We start from the raw sequence: 27,054 nt of genomic DNA, 5'->3' as shown, positions 1-27,054 counted from the left end.
TTTCATCTTTTATCATGGTTTCTAATCTCATTATTTCCTTCCCCTTCCGAGTAGTGAAGTTGAGCACTCTTCACAGAATTATTGATCATTTGTATTTCTTTGGTAAATAGCTGTCCCTCATTCTCTGCTCATGAGCAACTAGGGTATTTGTCTTTTTCTTGGTGATTTGTAAGAATCACTAGAAAAAGATTTTTTATATTAGGGATATTTACACGTTTGTAATTTTTGTTAAAAATATATGTTAACTTTATTGAGACTTTTGTCATGTAGCAATTACAGACTTTTTTGTTGTCAAATTTATCAATGTTTTCTGTTATGCCTTCTGGTAACCTTTCCCACTTGAGAGATTGTTTTTATCTTTTTTTATTTTTTTGAGACGGAGTTTCGCTCTTGTTACCCAGGCTGGAGTGCAATGGCACGATCTCGGCTCACCGCAACCTCCGCCTCCTGGGTTCAGGCAATTCTCCTGCCTCAGCCTCCTGAGTAGCTGGGATTACAGGCACGTGCCACCATGCCCAGCTGATTTTTTGTATTTTTAGTAGAGACGGGGTTTCACCATGTTGACCAGGATGGTCTCGATCTCTTGACCTCGTGATCCACTGGCCTCGGCCTCCCAAAGTGCTGGGATTACAGGCTTGAGCCACCGCGCCTGGCCGAGAGATTGTTTTTATATTTAGAAGCTTAATCTGGCTAGGATTTGTTTCTATGAATGATATGAAGATATGAAGTGTAGAGATTTAGCCTTACTTTTGTTCATGGTTAAACAGTTATACCATAATTACTTATTCTTTATAGAATTTGAAATCCCTGTTTATACAAGAATTCATATGTCTACACATCAGACTCCTGTTGTCTACATCTAGACTTCCTGTGTTGTCCCATTGGTACAGCTCTTAATTCCCGTATTGGAATCAGAATATCTTAATTATGGTAATATTGGAATATATTTTGATGTTTAATAGGGCAAGTACTTAATTCTCTTATCCCACTGTTCTTGTGCATTTATCTTTTCAATGAACTTTAATATCAACTTTAACACATAACTTTGTTATGTTCCTCAAAAATCTCAGTACAATTTTGATCACCAATATTAATTATATGCCAATTCGGATTGTATTTGTGTCTTTACAGATACTTTTAAATGAAGGTCTTGTATCTTTCCATTTTACTCAGTTTTCCTTTCATATCTTTACATAATGTGTTAGATTCTTCTTTACATAGGTCTCACATTTCTGATCAAATTGATTCCTAAGAAATAGCTTAAGTAGTAGTTTAGTTCTGAAAGAAATTTTTTAATTATATATTTTTTCTGGATATTTCCGATATTAAAGAAAACTTTACATGCTGATTAGTAATGGTTTCTTCTCATTTCCTCTAGGTTCTCAACCACTTTCTCTATAATTGATGATAATTTTACTTGTTTCTGGTATTTTCAGCTTGTTTCCATTCTTTATTGCTTTGGCTAGATTTCCTAACCAAATCCGAGTAAAAACTGGGAGAGTAGGCCTCCTGGTCTTGTTTCCTGACTTGAATGGATGTGCTTCTAGTGTTTCCCTTGAGATTGTATATACAGATGGTCAATGGCCAGGTCGTGTATGGAAAGAGAACACTTGATACACAGCCTCTGCAGCAATTAGTCCGGAAGGCTAACCCACAGCCTCTGCAGAAATTGGCCCAAGTTGCTAAGTGACTACTAGCTTCTCTGATTTTCGCCCCTACTTCCAACTCGGGACCAACCACAGACAAAAATGCTCCCCATACAAAGAGCACCAGTGCCCTCCTTCTGTTAGGCCTTCCACCTCCATGCAGCCTCCCCGTGCCAACAACATCCAGCCAGTGCTTACCTGACACCCTTCAGTCTCTTCACGATAAAACTCTCCCACTCCCCGGCCCGCCTTTGAGTCTCCATCAGATGTAAATGAGGCCAACTCCCTTACCATACACACCTCCCAGTAGCTCCTGTTGTTCTCATTTGGGTGACCTTCATTTATTTCTGCACACTTTAATGTTCATTAACGGTTTTCTAATGATTCATTGGCAGCAGATTTCTAGAAGGAAGCCTTCTTTGCTTGTGTTTTAATGTCAGTTACTCTGCACATGTTTCTTGAGCACCCACTGTGAGCTGGGGGCTGTGCAAGGCCAGGTGATGTAGTGACAGCCCGAGCTGGTGTGTGTCCTCCCCTGTGGAATGTGTGGTGTAGTAGAAAGACAGGTACTCGTTAGATAAGTGCACACACTGGGTCATGGGGTAAAGGGAAGAGAGCTCTGGGAAACCAGAAAGGAATGCTGAGGGAGGAAACCCGGAAGAGTGAGGGGTCCAGCAAACTAAGGAACAGCAGCATTTTCAAAAGGTCAGATGTGTTTAGAGCCATCCAGAGATCAAGTGCAAGGAGGTAAAGAATGAACATCATGGTCTTTGGCTTTTAACCACGTTTCCTTATTTATTTTGCTTTATGGTTATGTCTGTCAGCTTTATTTTTTACATCCATATTTAAAAGTGAGCATTTAGAAGTCCGCTTACAACTTGAATTGATTTCGGTGTGACTTCAATTTTTTAGAGATTTGATATGTAAAAGCTGCATATCAATTCTTCTTAGAATTTATTTTCTCCCCCAGAAGGCTGAAAATGAAGCGCGCTCCCTGCTGATTGTTGTCATTTACTTGACAGCACTGGTGTTGAATGTTGAATACTGCTGCACACCTCCTGCAACATCAGCTGGAATGGACTCACTCTGAGTGGCAGCTGTTAATTAGCTATGGCAGAAAGATGCCGCTGAAGTAGAAGATTGTCGTGGGATAACAGACTGCCCTGCTCTATACAAATGCTGAAATAACTTCTGCAAAATGAGATTTTAACAAAGCAGATTTGTTTTCAAGGTGGAATTTCTTGCTGCTGTGACAATTTCCTGTTGCTTCTTATTTAGTTATTTTGTAGCCCTTTGCGTTTCTGTAGTCGGGGGAGACCTTCAGCTTCCCATCCGAAGCCCTCCCCTTTCCTTTCTGACTCTTCTCTGTTCCCAGCTACACCTTTTAAAACACTTCTGGGTTTTTGTTTGTTTCTTGCACTCACTCTTTAAACTTGCCAGATGATCTTATTTTCCTCCTTTTCCCTTTTTCTGTCATTGTAGTTACAGGAAAGCAGTCTTGCAAAATGGGTAATAGCACAGACCGTGGAGCCGCATGGCCTCGGTGAAGTCACCTGACCTCCTGACTCCATTTCACCTGTGAAGCTGTTTGCTGTTATTGCTGCCGCTTTACTCTAGGTTATTCCAGTGTCTGATATTTAGCTTCAGAATATCGACTTACAAATGATTGTCAGTTTGTTATCATACATCTTTATTGAAAATTTATGGAAATAATTTTGTGTAGAGCTTTAACAGGTTTGGAGGTAAATAATACTCATTTACCACAGTCTCACTCAGAAAGTAGCAAAGCTGAAAGAAACCTTAGATAGCACATGGTGCTCCTTCTCCATTTTCAGATGAGGAAATGAAGCCTTGGTGAAAAGGTCACTCAGATGTGTCAGTGCTCAGAGCAGGATGTACGTCTCCAGGCTCCCAGTCCAGTGGGTTTTCTCTGTTACAATTTGAACAATACAGTTTTCATCCCATTTTGGCAGACCAAAAATGAGCCGATTTATAAACTTTTCCCACAGAACAATGTACTACATATAGGGTGTGTCCAATATTTACTTGATAAATGTATTTGATAAACATTGGAGACACCCTGTATTTATTGATATTGATATCAAATTGGATTCTCTAAATTCTTGGTGCATCACCTGATTCTCACTCAGAAGTGCACTCATTACTAGGAACAGTGGCTGAAAGCTTCTTGGAAAAGACAGCAGACTAGGCTAAAGAAATGACTTTTGCTCCCTTCTTATGTTAGTTTCCTATTGACATAGTAGAAAAGCCACAAGCTTCTGGAGGTCAGAAGTCCAAAGTCAAGATATTCTCAGGGCATCATTCCTTCGGGGGCTTCTGTTTCCTTGCCTTGAAAAACCAAGCTGAATACCTTCAGGGGCCCTCTGCGTTCTGTGGCTCCTGGTCCCCTCCCTGCACCACTTCAGGTTCTTGCTTCTCCTGCTCTTCAGCCTGGCCTCCTGCCTCCCTCTCATGAGGATCCTTGTGATTCTAATGGGCCCACTTGGATATTACAGGCAAATCTCCTGTCTCAGGATTCTTAGCTTAATCACATTTGCGAAGTCCGCTTTGCCATGTAAGATTATATTCACAGGGTCCAGGGATTTGGATGTGGATGTCCTTGGGTGGGGCAGGGGAGCATGATTCAGCTTATCACACTCTCAAAACGTCATTTAAATGAGAATTGAGTATTCTAAACTATTAAGGGAAAACAGAACGTTGCTCAGGAAAGGATAATCCTTATTTTCCATTTTATTTACTTGGGAATAGTGTTTATACAATCATAGCAAATCACGGAACATCGATCTGAGCAAAAGTAAGAGGTAACCATGCGGGAGGCGTGGGGGTGGAAATAGTATGCCTATGAGACGGGGACGGGAAAGAGCTTCGTCTGCATGTTCCATGCTAGGAAGTCAGTAGATAATGCCTAAAACTAAAAAAATCTTAAAGTAGCAGAACAAACGTGTTATTTAAAGAAATGGAGGCAAATAAAATAATCAAGTAAAATAAGTGAACCCTCACATGTTCTCACTTATTTGTGGAGGCTAAAAATCAAACAGTTGAAATGACAGAGCTAGAGTGGAATGTTGTTATTGCCAGAGACTGGGAAGGGTAGTGGGAGGGAAGCCCAAAGTGGGGCTGCTCACAGGCACAAAAAAAGGAAGAATGAATAAGATCTGGCATTGGCTAGCACACCAGGGTGACTGTCGTCAGTACTAATTTAATTGTACATTTATAAATAAGACTATAATTAGGTGAGTCGGAAACACAAAGGATAAATGCTTGAGGTGATGGCGACCCCTTTCACCGTGATGTGATTGTTACATATCATGTGCCTGTACAAAAATATCTCATATCCCTTATAAAGATATACACCTTACACCTATTACATACTCACAAAAATTAAAAAACAACAACAAATCTGAACAAAACAACAAAATAAACTATGAAAAGCTCTCTGTGACCTAAATATTTTTAAAAAATGAATTGAAAGTACTTGTCTCTGCAGAGAGAGGAAGGTAGCCTGGGACTGCTGTAAGACTTCTAACTCTGAACAAACAGAAAGAAAGGGAACAGGAAGGAAAATGTACGAAGTCAAGAAAGTAACTTGACTTTTGACAACTGGAGACTGCTAATCTAGAAGATTTAAAAAACAAAACTTCCAGTCCTTGTGTCGCTTAGGACTCTTAGCTGCTCATAGCAGAAACTCAACTCACCGTAGCCAAGTGAAAAGGAGAATGTCTTCATTTAGGCAAGAACCATTTTTATGTCCCAGGTACAGCTGGAACTGAGTACCCAAACGTGGCGCCTGAAGCCCCTTGCCCCCAAGTTCCTCCTCTCTGGCGACAGCTTGCTTTTTTATACTTGTAACCCAGTTTCTGGCTCCACTGTCCTTGAAATAAGATGTCGCTTTCAAATGTTAAAACGCGTTTCTCAGATGCCGTTTTCTCCTTCCTTGCCCTTTTCTGGCTGTGGCCTGGAAGCCAGTGCCCTTGTGCAGAATGCCTGCTGTGCAGTAATTAGGTGGTAACCGTGTTACTGGAAAGGGGCCCTGACCCAGACCTCAAAAGAGGATTCTTGGATCTCACACAAAAAAGAATTTGGGACGAGTCCGCAATGCAAAGTGAAAGCACATTTGTTAAGTAAAGTGGCGAGGTGAGCAGGTCACAAGGTCAGGAGTTCAAGACCAGCCTGGCCAACATGGTGAAAGCCCATCTCTACTAAAGATAACCAGGAAAAAAAATTTTTTTTTAATTAGCTTGGCGTGGTGGCGTGTGCCTGTAGTCCCAGCTGCTGTAGAGGCTGAGAGAGGAGAATCACTTGCACCTGGAAGGTGGAGGTTGTGGTGAGCCAAGATCACGCCACTGCACTTCACCCTGGGTGACAGGGCAAGACTCTGTCTCAAAAAAAAAAAAAAAAAAAAAAAAGAAAAGTAAAATGGCCAAAGAATAGCTACTCCACACACAGAGTAGGACATTCCCAAAGGTAAGAGGAAGACCACACCACCCTAGGTACGATGCTTGTTTGTCTATAGCATAACAACAACAGAAAATCACAGGGACATGTGCTCTACTACGAGGGTTTGTGATAAAGGATTAGTGTTCTTAATTATTTTGCAAAAATCAACGTTATCTTTAAAGCAAAATTAAAAATGCTTTTGTTCTCAAGGCACTAGGATATCAGGACCTACGTCTAGGTCTGTTTAGTAGCATGTTATTAATCTGTTTCCTTAACCTAAAAGATCCACACCTGTCCTCCTGGGAATGCAGCCCAGTCGATTTCAGCCTTGCCTTACCCTATTCAAGATGGAGTCAGTCTGGTTCACATGCCTCCAACACCTGAGCTTCACTGTTTCTCTGCCTAGGCATTGTTAATGATACTAAGGGTTCGTATTTTTAGAACAGGACCCTGCAGTTTAAATTAAAACAATGAGTTATGTGTTAAAAATGTGGTAATATGTCTCATTCAGAGTTGACCCCTGAACACTGTGGTGGTTAGGCGTGCCAGCACCCCACATGGAAAATGCCTTCATGTCACTCTTGACCACCCAAAAACCTAACTACTCACAGCCTGCTGTTGACTGGAAGCCTTACCGACAATATAAAGCTGTCGATTAGCATACATTTTGTCTGTTTTATGTATTACGCACTGATACAGTTTGGCTGTGTCCCCACCCAAATCTCATCTTAAACTGTAGCTCCCATAATCCCCACATGTCGCGGGAGGGACCTGGTGGGAGGTAATTGAATCATGGGGGCGGTTATCTCCAGGCTGTGCTCACAATAGTGAGTTTTCACGAGATCTGACGGTTTTGTACGAGGCCTTACCCCCTTCACTCTGCAGGTCTTGCTGCTGCCGTGTGAAGAAGGATGTGTTTGCTTCCTCTTTTACCATGATTGTATGTGTCCTGAGGCCACCCCAGCCTTGTGGAAGTATGAGTGAATCAAACCTCCTTCCTTTATAAATTACCCAGTCTTGGGTCTGTCTTATTGGCAGTGTGAGAAGGAACTAATACATATGCTATGTTCTTCACTAGAACTGGGGAATGCAGTACAATAAAGCTACCGAAAAACATTATTAAGAAAATCACAAGGAAGAGAAGATATATTCGTTAAGTAGAAGCAGATCATCATACAGGTCTTTCATTTTTGTTTTTCCACTGAGGAGACCGAGGAGGCCCGGGAAGAGAGAGGAGGGGTTGGTTTTGCTGTCTCGGGTGGCAGAGGCAGAAGAAAATCTGCATTCAAGTGGGTGTAGTTCAAACCCATGTTGTTCAGGCGTCAGCTGTATTCTTCAGTGAAAAAAGTAAGTGAGAGAATATATCCCATGTGTAATATGTCTTTGTATTTGCAAGTATTTCATATACTTAGACACTATAGCAAACTTGTACATATGGTGCATTTTGAGGAAATGGGACGTCCATGAAGTTTTCATTGTCTGTATAATACTTTTATATGCAAATATACACATTAGTATTATCTGAATTTTTGTAGAGTATGATAAGGAAAACTTAGGAATTTGTCTATAAAGAATATATATTGCTTTTATAATTTAAAACACAGTGGGAGAAATTGTCGCCACATTGCATTGCCTGCAGGATAAAGTCTAGTGTCTCCTGTCCTTTAGGGGTCGTAGAATCTGCACACCACGTCTCTCTGCCCTTCTGCCCTGCCTCTCACAGCTGTTTTTCACAGGCCCTGGCTGCTAGCCGTCCCACAACTGCCTGAACACAGCAAGTTCAAATCCCAACTGCGAGCCTCTCATTGTTTACTGACCAAGCCTGGCTTGCCTTTCTTCTCGCATTCTACCTGTCCAATCCCAGCACCTGCAAAGTCCACTTCACGTTCCTCCTTCCCACAAGAGCTTTCCCTGCCTTCCCGTTGATCATCATCTTCTCCAACTTGTGCTTTATCCTGTGCTCCAGTTCATATTCCAGTAATTTATATGTGCTGTGTAGGGACTATTCCTTACGTTTTTTTGTAATTGCTTTAGCCCAGCATTGTGAAAGTTACTTTACAAATGCTTAGCGTATTGCGGATGAGCCAGTGAATAAAAGAGTGATGCTGCTTTTCTCCTGAATATTTACTTACCATCTCAGAGGTAGATGACAGGGGCAGAGAAAGAAGGGCTGAAGATTTTCTGAGGTGTCGGGCTCTGGAGGATGTGCAGCTCATTGCCCAGCTTGCAAAAATCTCTTCTTCATTGAGCACATGCTGAAATATAGTTGAAATTGAATTGATAAGGCTTTCAGGCTTTGTGGGGTAGGCCCAGGGCTGTGTTGCTGATGAAGGATCTCCCCACTCCAGGAGGATTTTCTTCTCTACACCTTCACTCTACTCTCTCTCCCCAGCGTTTCCTGGGCATTGGAATATATGATCAGTTGTTCCTTAGCCATCTTATTACCTGAGATAATTGGACAGTAAGTTTATATGCATTTCAGTTAACAGAATTTAGTTTTTGAATTAGCCGTAAATAACATCGTATCATACGTTTTGAGTATGAGATTAGTGGCCACTCCTACTTGCCGTATTTTCACAAAAATGCCTCCAGGTATATTTGTTTAAATTAATCCTAAGCCACTTGAGCTGTCTCTGAGTAGTCAAAATGAGTGTCTCTTCAGTGCAGAAATCCCTTAAGTGTTAAACTTCTTTCAGGGATTTTATAATGGAGTTCATTCTATCCAAAACTTTTCATTCTCATTATGTAACTTGGACTTCTTTTTGGCCATGCAGCAAAATTCAGGATTTTTGCCTAAACCAGAAAAGGGCATGGTAGCCCCCTGGGACAGGCTACCGGAATAAATTATATGCTTGGAATAATTCGACACAAAGGTCTATGCCAATCATAGGAGGACCCAGAGACCATTGTGGGCTCAGAAGGGGGCGGGGCCAGTTTCAGATACTCTCATATACAAAGTTTTCCTGGGAAAGTAATTCAGAATGAAAGTAATGAATACAGAGTCTCTCTGGATTTTTGAAAGAGAACGTTTTGTTGAAACATTAGCTTCTGTCATATTTGAGACGTCTCAGTGTGTGATTCATCAGGGCTCTTCCAGATTATAGAGTCTGATGGGTTACTTTTCAGTAAAGCCCAGAATTGTGAATTAGCTAGTCACAGTCATGGAGCTAAACGTGTTTGATGTCCCCCCCCACCACCGGACTCGGAAAGGGCAAACTCCGATGAGCCCTGGAGCTTGGACCCATGGGTGAGGGTGAGGATTTCAGGTAAAGGAGCCAAACCGAAAGCTCTAGTCCAAAGGGACTGCGGAGTTAGGAGTACAAATGCCGGAGGAGGACCAGAGCTGGGGAGAGGTACTGGCCTGGTGACAAGCACAGTGTAGACACCTATGTGGTCACTAATGCCAACCTAGGTGACATGGTAGACCCATGCGTAACAGGGCTGAAATAGCAGAGGCAGACCCTACACTGAGATGGCTCAGAAATGTCTAACCGCAGAGATGTTTGGTCATACCGTCATGTGGGACCACCCTGTAGGTGAGTGGCTGCCTGTTAACCTTTGGCCGGAAGAGACTGCATGCCCTTGGGTGCTCCGTGGCTCAGGACCCCAGAGTTGACAGATGCTTCCATTTGTAACCTGTCAGTGCGTCCAGGACAGCATTGCCCCTTTCACCCTCCAAGTTCTTCAGTTTAAAAACGAACTTTAACTTACGTGATTTAATGTGACTTCTGGTTTTAGTGGTTAAGCATTGATCAATTGGGGAAAGAATGATGTCCCCACATTGAATTTACAAATACTTTTAAACATCTTTTCCAGATAGTGTGTTTCAGTTGATTTTAAAGAACCCTATTGTTAGTGACCACAGGTCTGCATAATGTAAGCGTAACATTACCCAGAAGAAAGCCTCTATGTAGGAAGGTTGTATTTCATTTAAGAGTGTTGTATTTTCAAATCATTAAAGATGAAATATAAAGCACTTTCTAAAGCTTGGAAATTCGAAGTATATGCTTATATTAGCTCTCACTCCCACAGATTGTGAGAAACTAATAATAAGGACACAGTGATTGGAGTTGGAACGGTTCATGTATATTAATATTTTCAGAACATTAAACACTTGAAAATAACTTATAGAGAGACTCCTTTAGGGATTTGCTTATGATTAATACAAAATAGGTCTTGGATTTTTTTAGGAGTTGGTTATAATTAATGCAGAATAATTCTTGGGTTCTTTGAATTAATGAATTTTGGTTTCTTTTAGAGATGTTGGGATGGAATATTAAATTACTGTGGTAGCATTTGACAAGAGATTGGGGAAGCACTAGGACACTGCCCCAGACGCATCCCAGCAGCATCTTAGATGACAGGCGTGCAGGGCGCAGACGCCCTTTTCATTACGCTGAGGTACATGTTCCTCTATTTCCTATACCTACCTACTAGCCTGGAGGCAAAGGTGGCTTTGGCTTTCCCTGTACATTTACCTCAGTGTTTAAACTTCAGTCTTCGGTGTTGATACGTTCATGTAAGAAAGCTTACCTTGCCCTTTCAAGTAGTTGTGTATCAGCTAAATAAGTAGAAGAGGCAAAAGTCATTTTTTATTAGCAAAAAAAGGCTATACATTTTCCCAAAAGTCTGAAGCAGAGCTGATCTAAGCCACAAGTAATTATTGTACCTTAGACTGGGTCTGGATAAGAGAGAGGAGAGAGGAGGAGGAGGAAAACATTTAAAAAGGAATGGCTTAGCGTTTCCAAGGGGTCAGCCCTCTGGCTGTGCCATGTTGTCACCAGCCTCCTTAGTGGAAGATGAGAACAGAGAGCCACACGCCCATCTCCGCTGACACTTTGATCTCTTGGAAAGTCTGAACTCTGGAGAATGCAGCCTTGGCAGCCTCCATGACCTTCATTCCATCTCTTTGGAGGTGGAATATCTTGTCTTGATCATGACTCATTGGTGAAGAAGAAAAGTAGGGAGACAGGGAAGTGCTGATTTTTCCCCCCTCCAGACCACAGGTTTCTACCTTGACTTGCTTTGCTTCTTTGTAGATTTATTTCTTCATTTAGAAAAATGCGTTATGTTTCCCTGTTGACAGAGCTTAACCAGCATTAGTAGTCTGATTTTCAGTTCCCACGGGAAAGGCGGGAGACTAACAGCAGCTGGTCCCTCTCCCTTTGCACCCTTAGGGGCTATGGACCACTGGTGGTGTCAGCCCTATGCAAATGCAGGTTTAAGCCTTACTCCCTCCCTCCCTTGTTTCTTTTTCCTTTTTTTTTTAAACAGAGTCTTGCTCCGTCGCCAGGCTGGAGTGCAGTGGCGCAGTCATGGCTCACCGCAACCTCCACCTCCCACGTTCAAGCAATTCTCCTGCCTCAGCCTCCCGAGTAGCCGGCACTACAGGCATGCACCACCACACCCGGCTAATTTCTTTGTATTTTTAGTAGAGACGGGGTTTCACTATGTTGGCCAGGATGGTCTCGATTTCTTGACCTCGTGATCTGCCCGTCTCAGCCTCCCAAAGTGCTGGGATTACAGGCGTGAGCCTCCATGCCTGGCCTCCCTTCCTTATTTCTTTCCTCCTCCTCTCCTAGCCTCCTGTGCCCCCTTCCTCTTTTCCTCCTTCCTTTCCTCCCTCCTTCCTTTGCTCCTCCCCTTCCTCTTTTCTTCCCTCCTTCCCTCCCTCCCTCCCTATTTCCTGACTTCTCCTGTGAGCACATTCTGAAACGGTAGAGGAGCAAACACGTCAGCACCTGCATGGTACATGGGAAAATGCAGCATGGAAAGTCCGGTGACTTGAGGTCTGACTTCAGTCTGCAGTACCTAGCAGTTTACTGATGATAGTTATCAGTGGTCTGGAAATTGCAAAATCCGTGAACTTTTCTCAGCTTTTGAACTACCCAGTTTAACATTGTTTTTTTTTTTTTTAATTTTTTAAACTGTAAACTGGTAAATTATAGTTGTATGTTTATGGGGTACAAAGTGATATTGTAATTTATGAATATAATGTGGAATAATTAAGCTAGTTAAAATCTTCACATGTATGCCAAAACCTAAAATGCAATTAAAAAAAAAATACAAAATTAGCCAGACATGGTGGCACATGCCTGTAATCCCACATACTTGGAAGGCTGAAGCAGGAGATTTGCTTGAACCCAGGAGATGGAGGTTGTGGTGAACCAGGATCGTACCATTGCACTCCAGCCTGGGCGAGAAGAATGAAACTTTGTCTAAAAAAAAAAGAAGAGAGAACAGAAAATACCTGATACCCCCCTGGAACTGAGTTCAAAGACCAATTTAAAACATTATTCATTGAAACACCTATAGAGTTTTCACAATTTTGTTTTTTGAAACAGAGTCTCACTCTGTTGCCAGGGCTGGAGTGAGTGGCACAATCTTGGCTCATTGCAGCCTCCATCTCCCGGGTTCAAGTGGTTCCCATGCCTCAGCCCCTCAAGTGGGTGGGATTTTAGGCACCCGCCATCATACTCAGCTAGTTTTTGTAATTTTAGTAGAGATGGGGTTTCACCATGTTGGCCAGGCTGGTCTTGAATGCCTGACTTCGGGTGACCCACCCATCTCGGCCTCCTAAGGTGCTGGGATTACAGGCGTGAGCCACCGCCCCTGGCCTAGAGTTTTCACAATTTTTTTCTTTTTGGGCATTTGGTTTTAATGAATATTTTCATATAAAAGTGATAGGATCTTAAAAAGATTGCGTAGATGGTAGACTTTGGGTATTTGTGGACATAAAGGTTGATTTCAGCTATTTGAAGTGACCTCAAAAGTCAGGGACTGGCACAGTGTGGTGGCTCATGACTAATCTCAGCGCTTTGGGAGGCCGAGGTGGAAGGATTACTTGAAGCTAGAATTTAGGACTACCCTGGCCAACATCTCTAAAAAAACAAAAATAAAAAATAAATAAAACATCAGGACCCATACAATTTGTCATTTTACAGAGGCATGAAGTCAAATCATTGATACTGCAAGGCTGGGAGAGAGAAGACTATCACTAAGCTAGTGAGTGAGCCTAGCCAGCCTCGCAGCACTCACGCATCTCATATTGTGGTCTATAATTCATTATAACATCTGCAGTAGCTCCTGCGCAGTTACTTTTCAAACAGAGGAACATTGATCTCTTTATATACATATATACACACACATGTATTTTTAATGGCCCTAAAAAAAAGTTGACTGCTGGGACCCGTGATGGAAGTAAGAGAAAGTGAATTGGCCTAACAATGTGATGGTTCTCTGCCAAAAAAATCATTTAATAAATGACTCTAATCCTTTAAAAAAAAACTGTAAACTGGTAAATTATAGTTGTATGTTTATGGGGTGCAAAGTGATACTGTAATTTTTTAATATAATGTGGAAGAATTAAGCTAGTTAAAATGTCCATCATCTCAAATACTTATTTTTTTGTGGTGAGAATATTTGAAATGTATACTGTCTTGGTGACTGTGAAGCATACATCATTCTTTACAGTATTCCCTGTGCTCTGCATTATATGTCAGAGAAAACAATCTTATTTCTTCTGTCTAGTAGAGGTTTTGTACCTTTTGGCCGTCATCTCCCCATCTGCACAGCTTCTGAGTCTCTGGTAACCACCGTTCTGCTCTCTGCTTCTTTGTATCTTGTTGTTTTAGATGCTGTAGATATGAGACCAGGTGGTATTTGTCTTCCTGTGTCTGGTTTATTTCACATAGCATGCTTTGCAAGTCCATCCATGTTGTCACAAATCAGAAATTTTTTTTCTTTTCTTAGGCTGAATACATTTCCTTTGTGTGTACGTACCACGTTTTCTTTGTCCTTTTATCTTTGATGGACACCTAGATTGATTCTGTAACTTGACTACTGTGAATAGTGCTTCAGTGAACATGAGAGTGCAGATACCTCTTCAGCGTGTTGATTTCAGGTCTTACGGGTAAAGACCCAGAAGTGGGATTTCTGGATCATATGGTAATTCTGTGTTTAATTGTCGAAGGAGCCTCCATATACTTTCCACAATAGTCATGCTAAGCTACATTTCACCAGCAGGGTACAGGCATTGCCTTTTCTCCACGTGCTTGCCAAGGTTTCTTATCTTTTCTTTTTTGGTAATAACCACCCTTCTTGCACTAAAAACAAAGCCTAAAGCAGACTAAAAAGATTAATTAATCAAAATAAAAAGATAATAACCACCCCGACAGATGTGAGTGATAGCTCATTGTGCTTTTAATTTGTATTTCCCTGGTGATGAGCTTCTTTTCACATACATGTTGGCTGTTTGTATGTCTTCTTTTGAGAAATGTCTATTCAAGTTCCTTGTTTGTTTTTAAATCAGACTCTTTTCTTTCTGCAGCGCTGTTGAGTTCCTTACATATTTTGTATGTTAACACCTTATCAGATGTATGGCTGGTGCGTATTTTCTCTCAGTCTGTAGCTTGTCTCTTCACTGTGTTTTCCCCTGTGTTGTGCAGAAATTTTATATTTTGATGCAGTTCTCTTTGACGACTTTTGTTTTTGTTGCTGCACTTTTGAGGTCAAATCTAAAAAGTTATTACCGAGACCAGTGTCATGTAGTTTTCCCTCTGTGTTTTCTGCTAGTGGTTTTACAGTAGCGGGTCTTACATCTGCGTCTGTAATCCATTTTGAGCTGATTTTTGTATATACAGTGAGAGTAAGGGTCCAGTTTATTCTTCTGTGTATGGATATCTGATTCACCCAGCACCATTTATTGAAGGAGATGGTCCTTTCCACATTAAAGGTTCTTGATACCTTTCTCAGGAGTCAATTGGTGTTTCATGTCTGGGCTCTCTGTTTTCTTCTACTGGTCAGTGTCTCTATTTGTTTTTTGTTTTTTAATTATACTTTAAGTTCTGGGATACCTGTGCAGAACATGCAGCTTTGTTACTTAGGTACACATGAGCCGTGGTGGTTTGCTGCACCCATCAACCCGTCGTCTACATTAGGTATTTCTCCTAATGCTATCCCTCCCCTAGCCCCCAACACCCAACTGGCCCTGGTGTGTGATGTTCCCCTCCCTGTGTCCACGTGTTATCACTGTTCAACTCCCACTCAGGAGTGAGAACATGCAATATTTGGTTTTCTGTTCCTGTGTTAGTTTGATGAGAATGATGGTTTCTGGCTTCATCAGTGTCCCTGCAAAGGACATGAACTCATCCTTTTTTATGGCTGCATAGTATTCCATGATGTATATGTACCACATTTTCTTTATCCAGTCTATCACTTTTGGACATTTGGGTTGGTTCCAAGTCTTTGTTATTGTGAACAGTGACGCAATAAACATATGCATACATGTGTCTTTATAGTAGAACGATTTGTAATCCTTTGGGTATATACCCAGTAGCAGGATTGCTGAGTCAAATGGTATTTCTAATTCTAGATCCTTGAAGAATTGCCACACTGTCTTCCACAATGGCTGAACTAATATACACTCCCACCAACAGTATAAAGTGTTTCTCTTTCTCCACATCCTCTCCAGCATCTGTTGTTTCCTGACTTTTAATGATCACCATTCTAACTGGCATGAGATGGTATCCTGTGGTTTTGATTTGCATTTCTCTAATGACTAGTGGTGATGAGCATTTTTAAACGTTTGTTGGCTGATAAATGTCTTCTTTTGAAAAGTATCTGTTCATATTCTTTGCCCAATTTTGATGGGGTTGTTTTTTTCTTGTAAATTTATTTAAGTTCTTTGTAGATTCTGGATATTAGCCCTCTGTCAGGAATAGATTGCAAAATTTTTCTCCCATTCTGTAGGTTGCCTGTTCACTCTGATGATACATTCTTTTGCTGTGCAGAAGCTCTTTAGTTTAATTAGATCCCATTTGTCTATTTTGGCTTTTGTTGTCATTGCTTTTGGTGTTTTAGTCATGAAGTCTTTGTCCATGCCTATGTCCTGAATGGTGTTGCCTAGGTTTTCTTCTAAGGTTTTTATAGTGTTAGGTCTTATGTTTAAATCTTTAATTCATCTTGAGTTAATTTTGGTATAAGGTATAAGGAAGGGATCCAGTTTCAGCTTTCCACATATGGCTAGCCAGTTTTCACAACAGCATTTATTAAATAGGGAATCCTTTCCCCATTGCTTGTTTTTGTCAGGATTGTCAAAGATTAGATGGTTGTAGATGTGTGGTGTTATTTCCGAGGCCTCTGTTCTGTTCCGTTGGTCCATATCTCTGTTTTGGTACCAGGACCATGCTGCTGTTGTTACTGTAGCCTTGTAGTGAACTTTGAAGTCAAGCAGCATGATGCTTCCAGCTTTGTTCCCTTTGCTTAGGACTGTCTTGGCTATATGGGCTTTTGTTGTTGTTCCATATGAAATTTAAAGTCGTTTTTTCTAATTCTGTGAAGAATGTCAATGGCAGATTCACGGAAATAGCTCTGAATCTATAAATTACTTTGGGCAGTATGGCCATTTTCATGATATTGGTTCTTCCTAACCATTAGCATGGACTGTTTCTCCATCTGTTTGTGTCCTCTCTTATTTCCTTGAGCAGTGGTTTGTAGTTCTCCTTGAAGAGGTCCTTCACATCCTTTGTAAGTTGTGTTTCTAGGTATTTTATTCTCTTTGTAGCAGTCGTGATTGGGAGTTCCCTCATGATTGGGCTCTCTGCTTGTCTGTTATTGGTGTATAGGAATGCTTGTGATGTTTGCACACTGACTTTGTATCCTGAGACTTTGCTGAAGTCGCTTATCAGCTTAAGGAGGTTTGGGGCTGAGATGTTGGAGTTTTGTAAATATACGGTCATGTCGTCTGCAAACATAGACACTTTTACTTCCTCTCTTCCTATTTGAGTAGCCTTTATTTCTTTTTCTTGCTGATTACCCTGGCCAGAACTTTCAGTATGACATTGAATAGGAGTAGTGAGAGGGGGCATCACTGTCTTGTGCCTGTTGGCAAAGGGAATGCTTCCAGTTTTTGCCCATTCAGTATATTGGCTGTGGGTTTGTCCTAAATAGCCCCTACTATTTTGAGATACGTTCCATCAGTACCTAGTTTATTGAGCGTTTTTAACACAAAGGGGTGTTGAATTTTATCGAAGGCCTTTTCTGCATCAATTGAGATAATCATGCGATTTTTGCGTTTGCTTCTGTTTATGTGATGGATTATGTTTATTGATTTGCGTATGTTGAACCAACCTTGCATTCCATGGATGAGCTGACTTGATCATGGTGGATAAGCTTTTTGATATGCTGCTGGTTTCAGTTTGCCAGTATTTCATCAAGGATTTTCGAATCAATGTTCATCAGGGATATTGGCCTAAAATTTTCATTTTTGATTGTATCTCTGTCAGGTTTTGGTATCAGGATGATGCTGGCCTCATAAAATGAGTTAGGAAAACGTTCCTCTTTTTCTGTGTTTGGAATAGTTTCTGAAGGAATGGTACCAGCTTCTCTATGTACCACTGGCAGAGTTTGGCCATGAATCCATCTGGTCCTGGACATTTTTTGGTTGTAGGCTGTTGATTACTGCCTCAATTTCAGAACTTGTTGTTGGTCTTTTCAGGGATCTGACTTCTTCCTGGTTCAGTCTTGCGAGGGTGTCTGTGTCCAGCAATTTATCCATTTCTTCTAGATTTTCTAGTTTATTTACATAGAGTTGTTTGTAGTATTCTCTGATGGTAGTTTGTATTTCTGTGGGATTGATGGTGATATCCCCTTTATCATTTTTTATTGTGTCAATTTGATTCTTCTCTTTTCTTCTTTATTAGTTCACTACCAGTCTATTTTTTTGATCTTTCTAAAAAAAAACAAACAAGAAATAAAACAGAAAACCACCACTTTGGATTCATTGATTTTTTTTTTTTTTGAAGGATTTTTTTGTGTCTCTGTCTCCTTCAGTTCTGTTCTGATTCTTGTCTTCTGCTTGCTTTTGAATTTGTTTGCTCTTGCTTCTCTAGTTCTTTTCATTGTGATGTTAGGGTGTCAATTTTAGATTTTTCCTGCTTTCTCTTGTGGGCATTTAGTGCTATAAATTTCCCTCTGCACACAGCTTTAAATGTGTCCCAGAGATGCTGGTACTTTGTCTCTTTGTTCTCACTGGTTTCAAAGAACATGTTTATTTCTTCCTTAATTTAGTAATTTACCCAGTAAACATTCAGGAGCAGGTTGTTCAGTTTCCATGTCATTGTGTGGTTTTGAGTGAGTTTCTTAATCCTGAGTTCTAATTTGATTGCACTGTAGTGTGAGAGACTATTAGGATTTCCATTCTTTTGCATTTGCTGAGGAGTGTTTTACTTCCAATTATGTGGTCAGTTTCATAATAAGTGTGATGTAGTGCTGAGAATAACGTATATTCTATTGATTTGAGGTGGAGAGTTCTGTAGATATCTGTTACATCCATCTGGTCCAGATCTGAGTTCAAGTCCTGGATATCCTTGTTAATTTTCTGTCTCATTGATCTGTCTAATATTGACAGTGGGATGGTAAAGTCTCCCACTATTATTGTGTGGGAGTCTAAGTCTCTTTGTATGTCTCTAAGAACTTGCTTTATGAATTTGGGTGCTTCCGTATTGGGTGCATATATATCTAGGATAGTTAGCTCTTCTTGTTGCGTTGATCCCTTTACCATTATGTAATGGCTTTCTTTGTCTCTTTTAATCTTTGTTAGTTTAAAGTCTGTTTTACTGGAGACTAGGATTGCAACCCCTGCTATGTTTGCTTTCCATTTGCTTGGTAAATCTTCCTCCATCCCTTTATTTTGAGCCTATGTGTGTCTTCGCATGTGAGATGGGTCTTGACACTTTATCCAACTTGCCAGTCTGTGTCTTTTAATTGGGGCATTTAATCCATTTACATTTAGGGTTAATGTTGTTATATGTAAATTCGATCCTGTCATTATGATGCCAGCTGGTTATTTTGCCCTTTAGTTGATGCAGTTTCTTCATAATATCGATGATCATTACAATTTGGTATGTTTATGCAGTGGCTGGTACTGGTTGTTCTTCTCCATGTTTAGTGCTTTCTTCAGGAGCTCTTGTAAGACAGACCTGGTGGTGACAAAATCCTTCAGCATTTGCTTGTCTGGAAGGGATTTTATTTTTCCTTCTCTTATGAAACTGTTTGTCTGGATATGAAATTCTGGGTTGAAAATTCTTTTCTTTAAGGATGTTGAATATTGGCCCCTAGTCTCTTCTGGCTTGTAGGGTTTCTGCTGAGAGATCTGCTTTTAGTCTGATGGGCTTCCCTTGTGGGGAACCTGACTTTTCTCTCTGGTTGCCCTTAACACTTTTTCCTTCATTTAAGCCTTGGTGAATCTGATGATTATGTGTCTTGGGGTTGCTCTTCTTGAGGAGTATCTTGTGGTGGTCTCTGTATTTTCTGAATTTGAATGTTGACCTGCTTTGCCGGGTTGGGGAAGTTCTCCTGGATAATATTCTGAAGAGTGTCAACTTGGTTCCATTCTCCCCATCACTTTCGGGTACATCAATCAAAGGTGGTTTTGACCTTTACACATGGTTCCATATTTCTTGGAGGCGTTGTTCCTTCCTTTTTACTGTTTTTTTCTTTAATCTTACCATCTCACTTTATTGCATTGAGTTGATCTTCATTCTCTGATAACCTTTCTTCTGCTTGATTGATTTGGCTATTGATACTTGTGTATGCTTCATGAAGTTCTCATGCTGTGTTTTTCAGTTCCATTAGGTCTTTTATGTTCCTCTGTAAAGTGGTTATTCTAGTTAGCATCTCATCTAACCTTTTTTAAGGTTCTTCGCTTCCTTGCATTGGGTTAGAACATGCTCCTTTAGCTCGGAGGAGTTTGTTGTTACCCGCTTCTGAAACCTACTTCTGTCAGTTACTCAAATTCATTCTCTGTTCAGTTTTGCTCCCTTGCTGGCTAGGAGTTGTGTTCCTTTGGAGGAGAAGAGGCATTCTTGTTTTTGAAATTTTCAGCCTTTTTGTGCTGGTTTCTCCCATCTTCATGGATTTATCTGCCTTTGGTCTTTGATGTTGGTGACCTTTGGTTGGGGTCTTAGAGTAGACATCCTTTTTGTTGATATTCATATTATTTGTTTCTGTTTGTTAGTTTTCCTTCTAACCATCAGGCCCCTCTGCTGCAGGTGTGCCAGAATTTGCTGGAGTCTGCTGCAAACCCTGGTTGCCTGGGAATCACTGGTAGAGGCTGCAGAACAGCAAAGATGGCTGCCTGTTCCTTTCTCTGGAAGCTTAGTCTCAGAGAGGAACTGGACAGATGCCAGCCAGAGCTCTCCTGTATGAGATGTCTGTTGGCCCCTACTGGGAGGTGTCTTCTAATCAGGTTACACAGGTTTCAGGAACCCACTTGAGGTGGCAATCTGTCCCTTATCAGAGCTCAAGCTCTGTGCTGGGAGATCAGCTACTGCCTTGAGAGCTGTCGGGCAGGATGTTCATATCTGCTGAAGCTGTGCCCACAGCCATCCCTTCCCCCCAGTGCTCTTTGCCTGAGAAATAAGGGTTTTATCTTTAAGTCCTTGACTGGAATTGCTGCCTTTTTTTTTTTTTTTTCAGTGATTGCCTGCCCAGAGAGGAGGAATCTAGACAGGCACTCTGGCTGCAACAGCCTTGCTGAGCTGCAGTGGACTCTGCCCAGTTCAAACTTCCAAGTGGCTTGGTTTACACTCTGTGGGTAAAACTGCCTACTAAAGCCTCAGCAATGGTGGACACCCCTCCACCCACCAAGCTTGAGTGTCCCAGGTCTACCTCAGACTGCTGTCCTGGTAGTGAGAATTTCAAATCAGTGCATCTTAGCTTGCTGGGCTCCATGGCGGTGCGACCCCCACCCCCAAGCCAGACCACTTGGCTCCCTGGCTTCAGTCCCCTTTCTAGAGGAGTGAAAGGTTCTTTCTTGCTGGCAATTCAGGTGCCACTGGGGTATGGGGGAAAAAAAAAAAACCTGCTGCTGCTAGCTTGGTGTCTGCCCAAATAGCCACCCAGTTTTGCACTTGAAACCCAGGACCCTGGTGGTGTGGGCTACAGAGGGAATTTCTTGGTCTGCCAGTTCTGAAGACCACAGGGAAAGTGCAGTACCTGGGCCGGAATGCACCTTTCTCCCTGGTACAGTCTCTCACAGCTTTCCTTGGCTAGGGGAGAGAAACTGCTGATTCCTTGTGCTTCCTGGGTGAGGTGACACCCCATCCTTCTTTGGCTCGCCTTCTGTGGGCTGCACCCACTGTCCAACCTGTCCCAGTGAGATGAACCAGGTACCTCAGTTTGAAACGCAGAAATCATCCACCTTCTGTGTCAATCTCACTTGGAGCTGCAGACCAGAGCTGTTCCTCTTCTGCCATCTTGCCAGTGCCTGTCTATTCTATTTTTATACCAGTACCATGCTTTTTAGTTACTATTACTTTGTAGTATATATTAAAATTAGGAAGTGTGGGGCCAGGCATGGTGGCTCATGCCTGTAATCCCAGCACTTTGGGAGGTCCAAGGCAGGTGGATCACTAGGTCAAGAGATCGAAACCATCCTGGCCAACATGGTGAAACCCCATCTCTACTAAAAATACAAAAAAAAAAATTAGGTATGGTGCTGCACACCTGTAGTCCCAGCTACTCGGGAGGCTGAGACAGGAGAATTGCTTGAATCCAGGAGGTAAAGATTGCAGTGAGCTGAGATCATGTCACTGCCCTTCAGCCTGGGTGGCAGTGTGAGAATCTGTCTCAAAAAAAAAAAAAAAAAAAGAAAAAAGATTAGGAAGTGTGACATCTCTAGCTTTGTTCTTTTTGTTTAATATTGCCTTGGCCATTTAGGGGCTCCATATGAATTTATTTTGTGGTTTCATTTGAATTTTACAGTTGTTTTGACTATTTTTATGAAGAATGCCTTTGAAATTTTATGAGGGATTGCTATATTGAATCTGTTGATTGCTTTAGGCAGAATCACTATTTTAACAATATCAATTCCTCCAATCCATGAACACGGGACAATTTTCTGTTTATTCATTTCTTTGTTCACTTCTTTTTAATTTTCTATAGTTTTCCTGGTACAGTTCTTTGACTATCTTAAATTTATTTCTGAGTATTTTTACAACTATTGTAAATGAGATTTTTTTAAATTTCTTTTTTTTTTTAGAAAGTTTGTTGTTAGTATATAGAAACACTACTGCTTTTTTTGTGTTGATTTTGTACCCTGAAACTTAGTTATCAGTTTTTTTTTTAAATAAATATCCCTATATTAGGTTTTCTTTTCTTTTTTTGAAACAGAACCTCACTCTGTTGCTCAGCCTGGAGTTCAGTGGCACAATCTTAGCTCACTGCAACCTCCACCTATCTGGTTCAAGCGATTCTTTTACTTCAGCCTCCTGTGTAGCTGGGATTACAGACACCACCATCACACCTGGCTAATTTTTGTATTTTTAGTAGAAACGGGGTTTCACTGTGTTGGACAGGCTGTTCTTGAACTCCTGACCTCAAATGATCCCCCCACCTTGGCCTCCCAAATTGTTGGGATTACAGGTGTATGCCACTGTGCCTGGCCTGTATTTATTACTTCTAGCAATTTTGTGGTGGAATCTTTAGGGTTTTCCATATACAAGATTGCATTGTTGAGAAACAGCAACAATTCCATTTCTTCCTTTTTTATTTGGATGCTTTTTTTTTCTTTTGCCTAATTACTCTGGTAAGGTCTTCCAATACTGTGTTCAATATAAGTGGCAAGAGTGGGCATCCTTGTGTTCTTCTGGATATTAGAGGAAAATGTTTTACTTTTTCATCATTGACTATAACGCTACCTATGCTTATCATCTATGTCCTTTATTGTGTTGAGGTACATTGGTTTGTTGAGAGTTTTTAATCATGAAAAGATGTTGAGTTTTGTCAAAATTTATTTATTTTTATTTTTATTTTTTATTATACTTTAAGTTCTGGGGTACATGTGCAGATCGTGCAGGATTGTAACATAGGTATACACATGCCATGGTGGTTTGCTGCATCCATCATCCCATTGTCTACATTAGGTATTTCTCCAAATGTTATCCCTCCCTAACCCCGCACCCCCTAGCTCCCCCACCCTGCAACAGGCCCTGTTGTGTGACGTTCCCCTCCCTGTGTCCAAGTGTTCTTGTCATTCAGCAACCACTTATGATTGAGGACATGCAGTGTTTGGTTTTCTGTTCTTGTGTCAGTTTGATGAGATTGATGGTTTCTAGCTTCATCCATGTCCCTGCAAAGGATATGAACTCATCCCTTTTTATGGCTGCATAGTATTCCATGGTGTATATGTGCCACATTTTCTTTATCCAGTCTATCACTGATGGGCATTTGGGTTGGTTCCAAGTCTTTGCTATTGTAAACAGTGCCACAGTGAACATACATGCGCATGTGTCTTTATAATAGAATGATGTAATCCTTTGGGTATATACCCAGTAATGAGATTGCTGGGTCAAATGGTATTTCTAGTTCTAGATCCTTGAGGAATTGCCACACTGTCCTCCACAGTGGTTGAACTAATTTGCACTCCCACCAACTATGTTAAAACGTTCCTATTTCTCCACATCCTCTCCAGCATCTGTAGTCTCCAGATTTTTTAATGATCACAATTCTAATTGGCATGAGATGGTATCTCAATGTGGTTTTGATTTGCATTTCTCTGATGAACAGTGATGATGAACATTTTTTCATATGTTTGTTGGCTGCATAAATGTCTTCTGGAATGTAATTAAGAGCTTCTGCACAACAAAGGAAACTGTCATTAGAGGGAACCGGCAACCAACAGAATGGGAAAAAATTTTTGTGGTCAGCATCTGACAAAGGGCTAATGTTCAGTCTGCAAAGAACTTAAACAAACTTATAAGAAAAAAACAACCCCAGCAAAATGTAGGCAAAGGATGTAGAATTATTTCTATGCATCTGTTGATTATATAATTTTTTCCTTTGTTCTTATTTGATATATTTATTTGCATATATTGAACCATCCTTACATGCCAGAGAAAAATCTCATAGTGAATGATTCTTTTAATGTATTACTGAATTCAGTTTATTAGTATTTTATTGAGTATTTTTACATCTGTGTTTATCAAAGACATTGGCCTCTGAGTTTCTATTCTTATGATATCCTTGTCTGGCTTTGGTATGAGGGTAATGCTGGGTTTATAAAAACAGTTTGGAAGGATCATTTCCTCTTTTATTTTTTGGAAGAGTTTGTGAAGGATTTGTGTTAGGTTTTCTTTAAAAGTCTGGTGGAATTTAACACTGAAGCCATTAGGTCCTGGGCTTTTCTTTGACAAAAGACTTTTCATTATTTTTTCCATCTTCTTTTGATCTGTTCAGATTTTTTTTTTTTTCTGACAGAGTCTCACTCTGTCACTTAGACTGGAGTACAGTGATATGAAATCTGATCATTGCAACCTTTGCTTCCTGGGTTCAAGTGATTCTCTTGCTTCATCATCCACAGTAGATGCTATTACAGGCATGTACCACCAGACCTGGTACATTTTTATATTTTTATTAGAGATAGGGTTTTATCATGTTGGCCAAGCTGGTCTAGAACTCCTGATCTCAGGTGATCCTCCTGCCTTTGCCTCCCAAAGTGCTGGGATTACAGGCATGAACCACCATGCCTGGCCCCAATTTTTTTTTTCTTCATGATTTAGTCTTAATAGGTTATATGTGTTTAGGAATACATTCTTTCTTCTCAGTTATTCAATTTTTTGGCATTTAATTGTTTATAGTAGTCTTTTATGATTTCTTTATATTTCTGTTTAATGTCTTCTCTTTCATTTTTGATTTTATTTGAGTCATCTCTTTTTTTGCTTAGTCTAGTTAAAGGTTTCTCGATTTTTATTTTTATATTTTTCAAAAAACCCACAAGTTTTAGTTTACATAATATTGCTTTTCTAGTTTTGTTTCATTGTTTTCTGCTGATATTTTTCTGCTAAAATTGAGCTTAGCTTGTTCTTTTGTTTCTTTTTTGAGGCATAATATTAAGTTTTTTGATTTGAGATCTTTCTTTTTTGATATAGGCACTTATTGCAATAAACTTTTTTTGTAGAACTGTTTTTGCTGTATCCCAAAAGTCTTAGCATTTTTTATCTCCATTTTAATTTGTCTCAATTTGTTTTTAAATTTCCTGTTTAGGAACAAACAACATTAACTCATTGTTTGTTCGGGAATGTGTTGTTTTTCATGTGTTTGTCAATTTTCCAAAATTACTCCTGTTGTTGATTTTTCAGTTTCATACCTTTCTAGTTGGTAAAGGCTGTTATGTCAGTCTTCTTAAATTTGTGAATACTGATGAGGACTTGTCAAGACTTTTTCCTCACATGTAATCTATCCTGAAGAATGTTCCATGTGTGCTTGAGAAGAATGTTGTTGAATGGAATGTTCCGCATGTGTCTGTTAGTTCATTCTGAAGTGTTGTTCAAGTCCTGTGTTTTCTTATTAATTTTCTGTCTGGATAATTATAAATGGATAATTTGTCCATTGCTGTAAGTTGGATAAGTCCCTTACTATGTATTGCAGTCTCTCTCTCCCTTTAGATCTTTTAGTATTTGCTTTATATATTTAGGTGCTCTGATGTTGGGTGCATATATGTTTACAGTTGTTATAGTCTCTTGTTGAATTGACCCTTTTATTATTATATGACATTTTTCATTGTTTCTTTCTGTAATTTTGGTTTAAAGTCTGTTTTGTATTATATAAATATAAGTATCCCTGCCCTCTTTCGGTTTCCCTTTGCATGAACTATCTTCCCACTTTCTTAGTTTCAGTTTGTATGTGTCCTTAAAAGTGAGGTGAGTATCTTATAGGCAGCTTATAGTTGGGTCTTGTCTTTTGGTTTTTGTTTTGTTTTTTTGTTTGTTTAAATCATTCTGTTACTGTGTCTTTTTGTTGGAGAATTTAATTCACTTACATTCAAGGTAATTATTGATAGGTGAGACCTTCTGTCATTTTATTAGTTGTTTTGTTTCTTTCTTCCTCTCTTGCCTTCCTCTGCAGTTTGATGGTTTTCTATAGTGATATGCTTTCAGTCTTTTCTATTTTTGTTTTGTGTGTCTATATCTATTTTTATTTTGTTATTACCATGAGGCTTACATAGAACATCTTATAACAGTCTGTTTCAAGCCAATAACCTCTTAACTTTACACTTTTATTGCCCCTATGTCACGTTTTTGATACTAGAATTTACATCATTTTATAATATGCATTTCTTAACAATTTATTTTAGCTATAGTTATTATTAGTTTTTTCCCTGGAACTCTCATACCAGGAGTAAAACTGCTTTATGTGCCACCATTAGAGTTCTAAAGTATCCTAAATATGGCTTTGTATTGCTTATACCATTGAGTTTTGTGATTTTTGTGTTATTAATTAGTGGTTTTTTGTTCTAACTTAAAGAACTCCCTGTAGCCAGTCAGATAAGGCAGATCTAGTAGTGGTGAATTCCCTAAGCATTTGTTTGTCTGGGAAGTTTATCTCTTGTTTTGGAAAGGCAGCTTTTGTTGGGTAAAGTATTCTTGTTTGACAGCATTTTTTCCTTCAGCACTTGGAATAAATCATCCCCCTGTCTCCTGCCCTGCAGAAATTCTGTTAAGAAATCTGCTGAGAGTTGTATTGGAACTCGCTTGGATTAATGTTTATTGTTGCTCTCTGCATTTTTTCTTCATCTTTGAGTTTTCATAATTTGATTATGTGTCCTGGTAAACTCTTCTTTAGGTTTACTTTGATTGAAGACCTCTGTGCTTCCTCTACCTGAAGATTAGCATCTGCCCCTAAATTTAAAAAAGTTTTCAGCCATTATTTCTTTTAAAAGTGCTTTCTGGATTTTTTTTCTCTTTTATTCCTTCTTGAATTCCTCTTATACATAGGTTAGGTCTCTTAATGATATTCTATACTCCCTGTAGGCTTTATTCACTCTTATTTATTTATTTGCAGTTCTGATTGGATGATTTCAGATGTTTTATTTTCGAGTTGACTGATTCATCAGTTTGAGGGAGACTAATATTGAAGCTTTTTGTTTGCACTTTTTAGTTTAGTATTGTCT

At 40.0% G+C, this 27,054-nt stretch overlaps 1 protein-coding gene across 20 annotated transcripts in view; it reads left to right on the top strand.

Moving 5' to 3' along the window:
- Positions 1–27,054, top strand: part of ULK4 (unc-51 like kinase 4) — a 677,547-nt gene that overhangs the window by 441,171 nt on the left and 209,322 nt on the right. For 8 of the 20 annotated variants that reach the window (XM_078354734.1, XM_054246822.2, XM_054246825.2 and 5 more), the window contains one exon: positions 7,314–7,451. The exons of 11 other annotated variants lie outside the window; for them this stretch is intronic. In XM_078354734.1, coding sequence (XP_078210860.1) covers positions 7,314–7,451 — 138 coding nt within the window. Of the gene's footprint in view, positions 1–7,313; positions 7,452–27,054 lie in introns of those variants that run through there. One more of the 20 variants, XR_008477292.2, reaches the window with a different exon arrangement.

Source organism: Callithrix jacchus, chromosome 17 (assembly GCF_049354715.1).
Source record: "Callithrix jacchus isolate 240 chromosome 17, calJac240_pri, whole genome shotgun sequence".
In the NCBI taxonomy this organism is placed as follows: Eukaryota; Metazoa; Chordata; class Mammalia; order Primates; family Cebidae; genus Callithrix; species Callithrix jacchus.
Note: the sequence above shows the minus strand (reverse complement) of the source record. Positions and strands in the feature narration are given on the sequence as shown.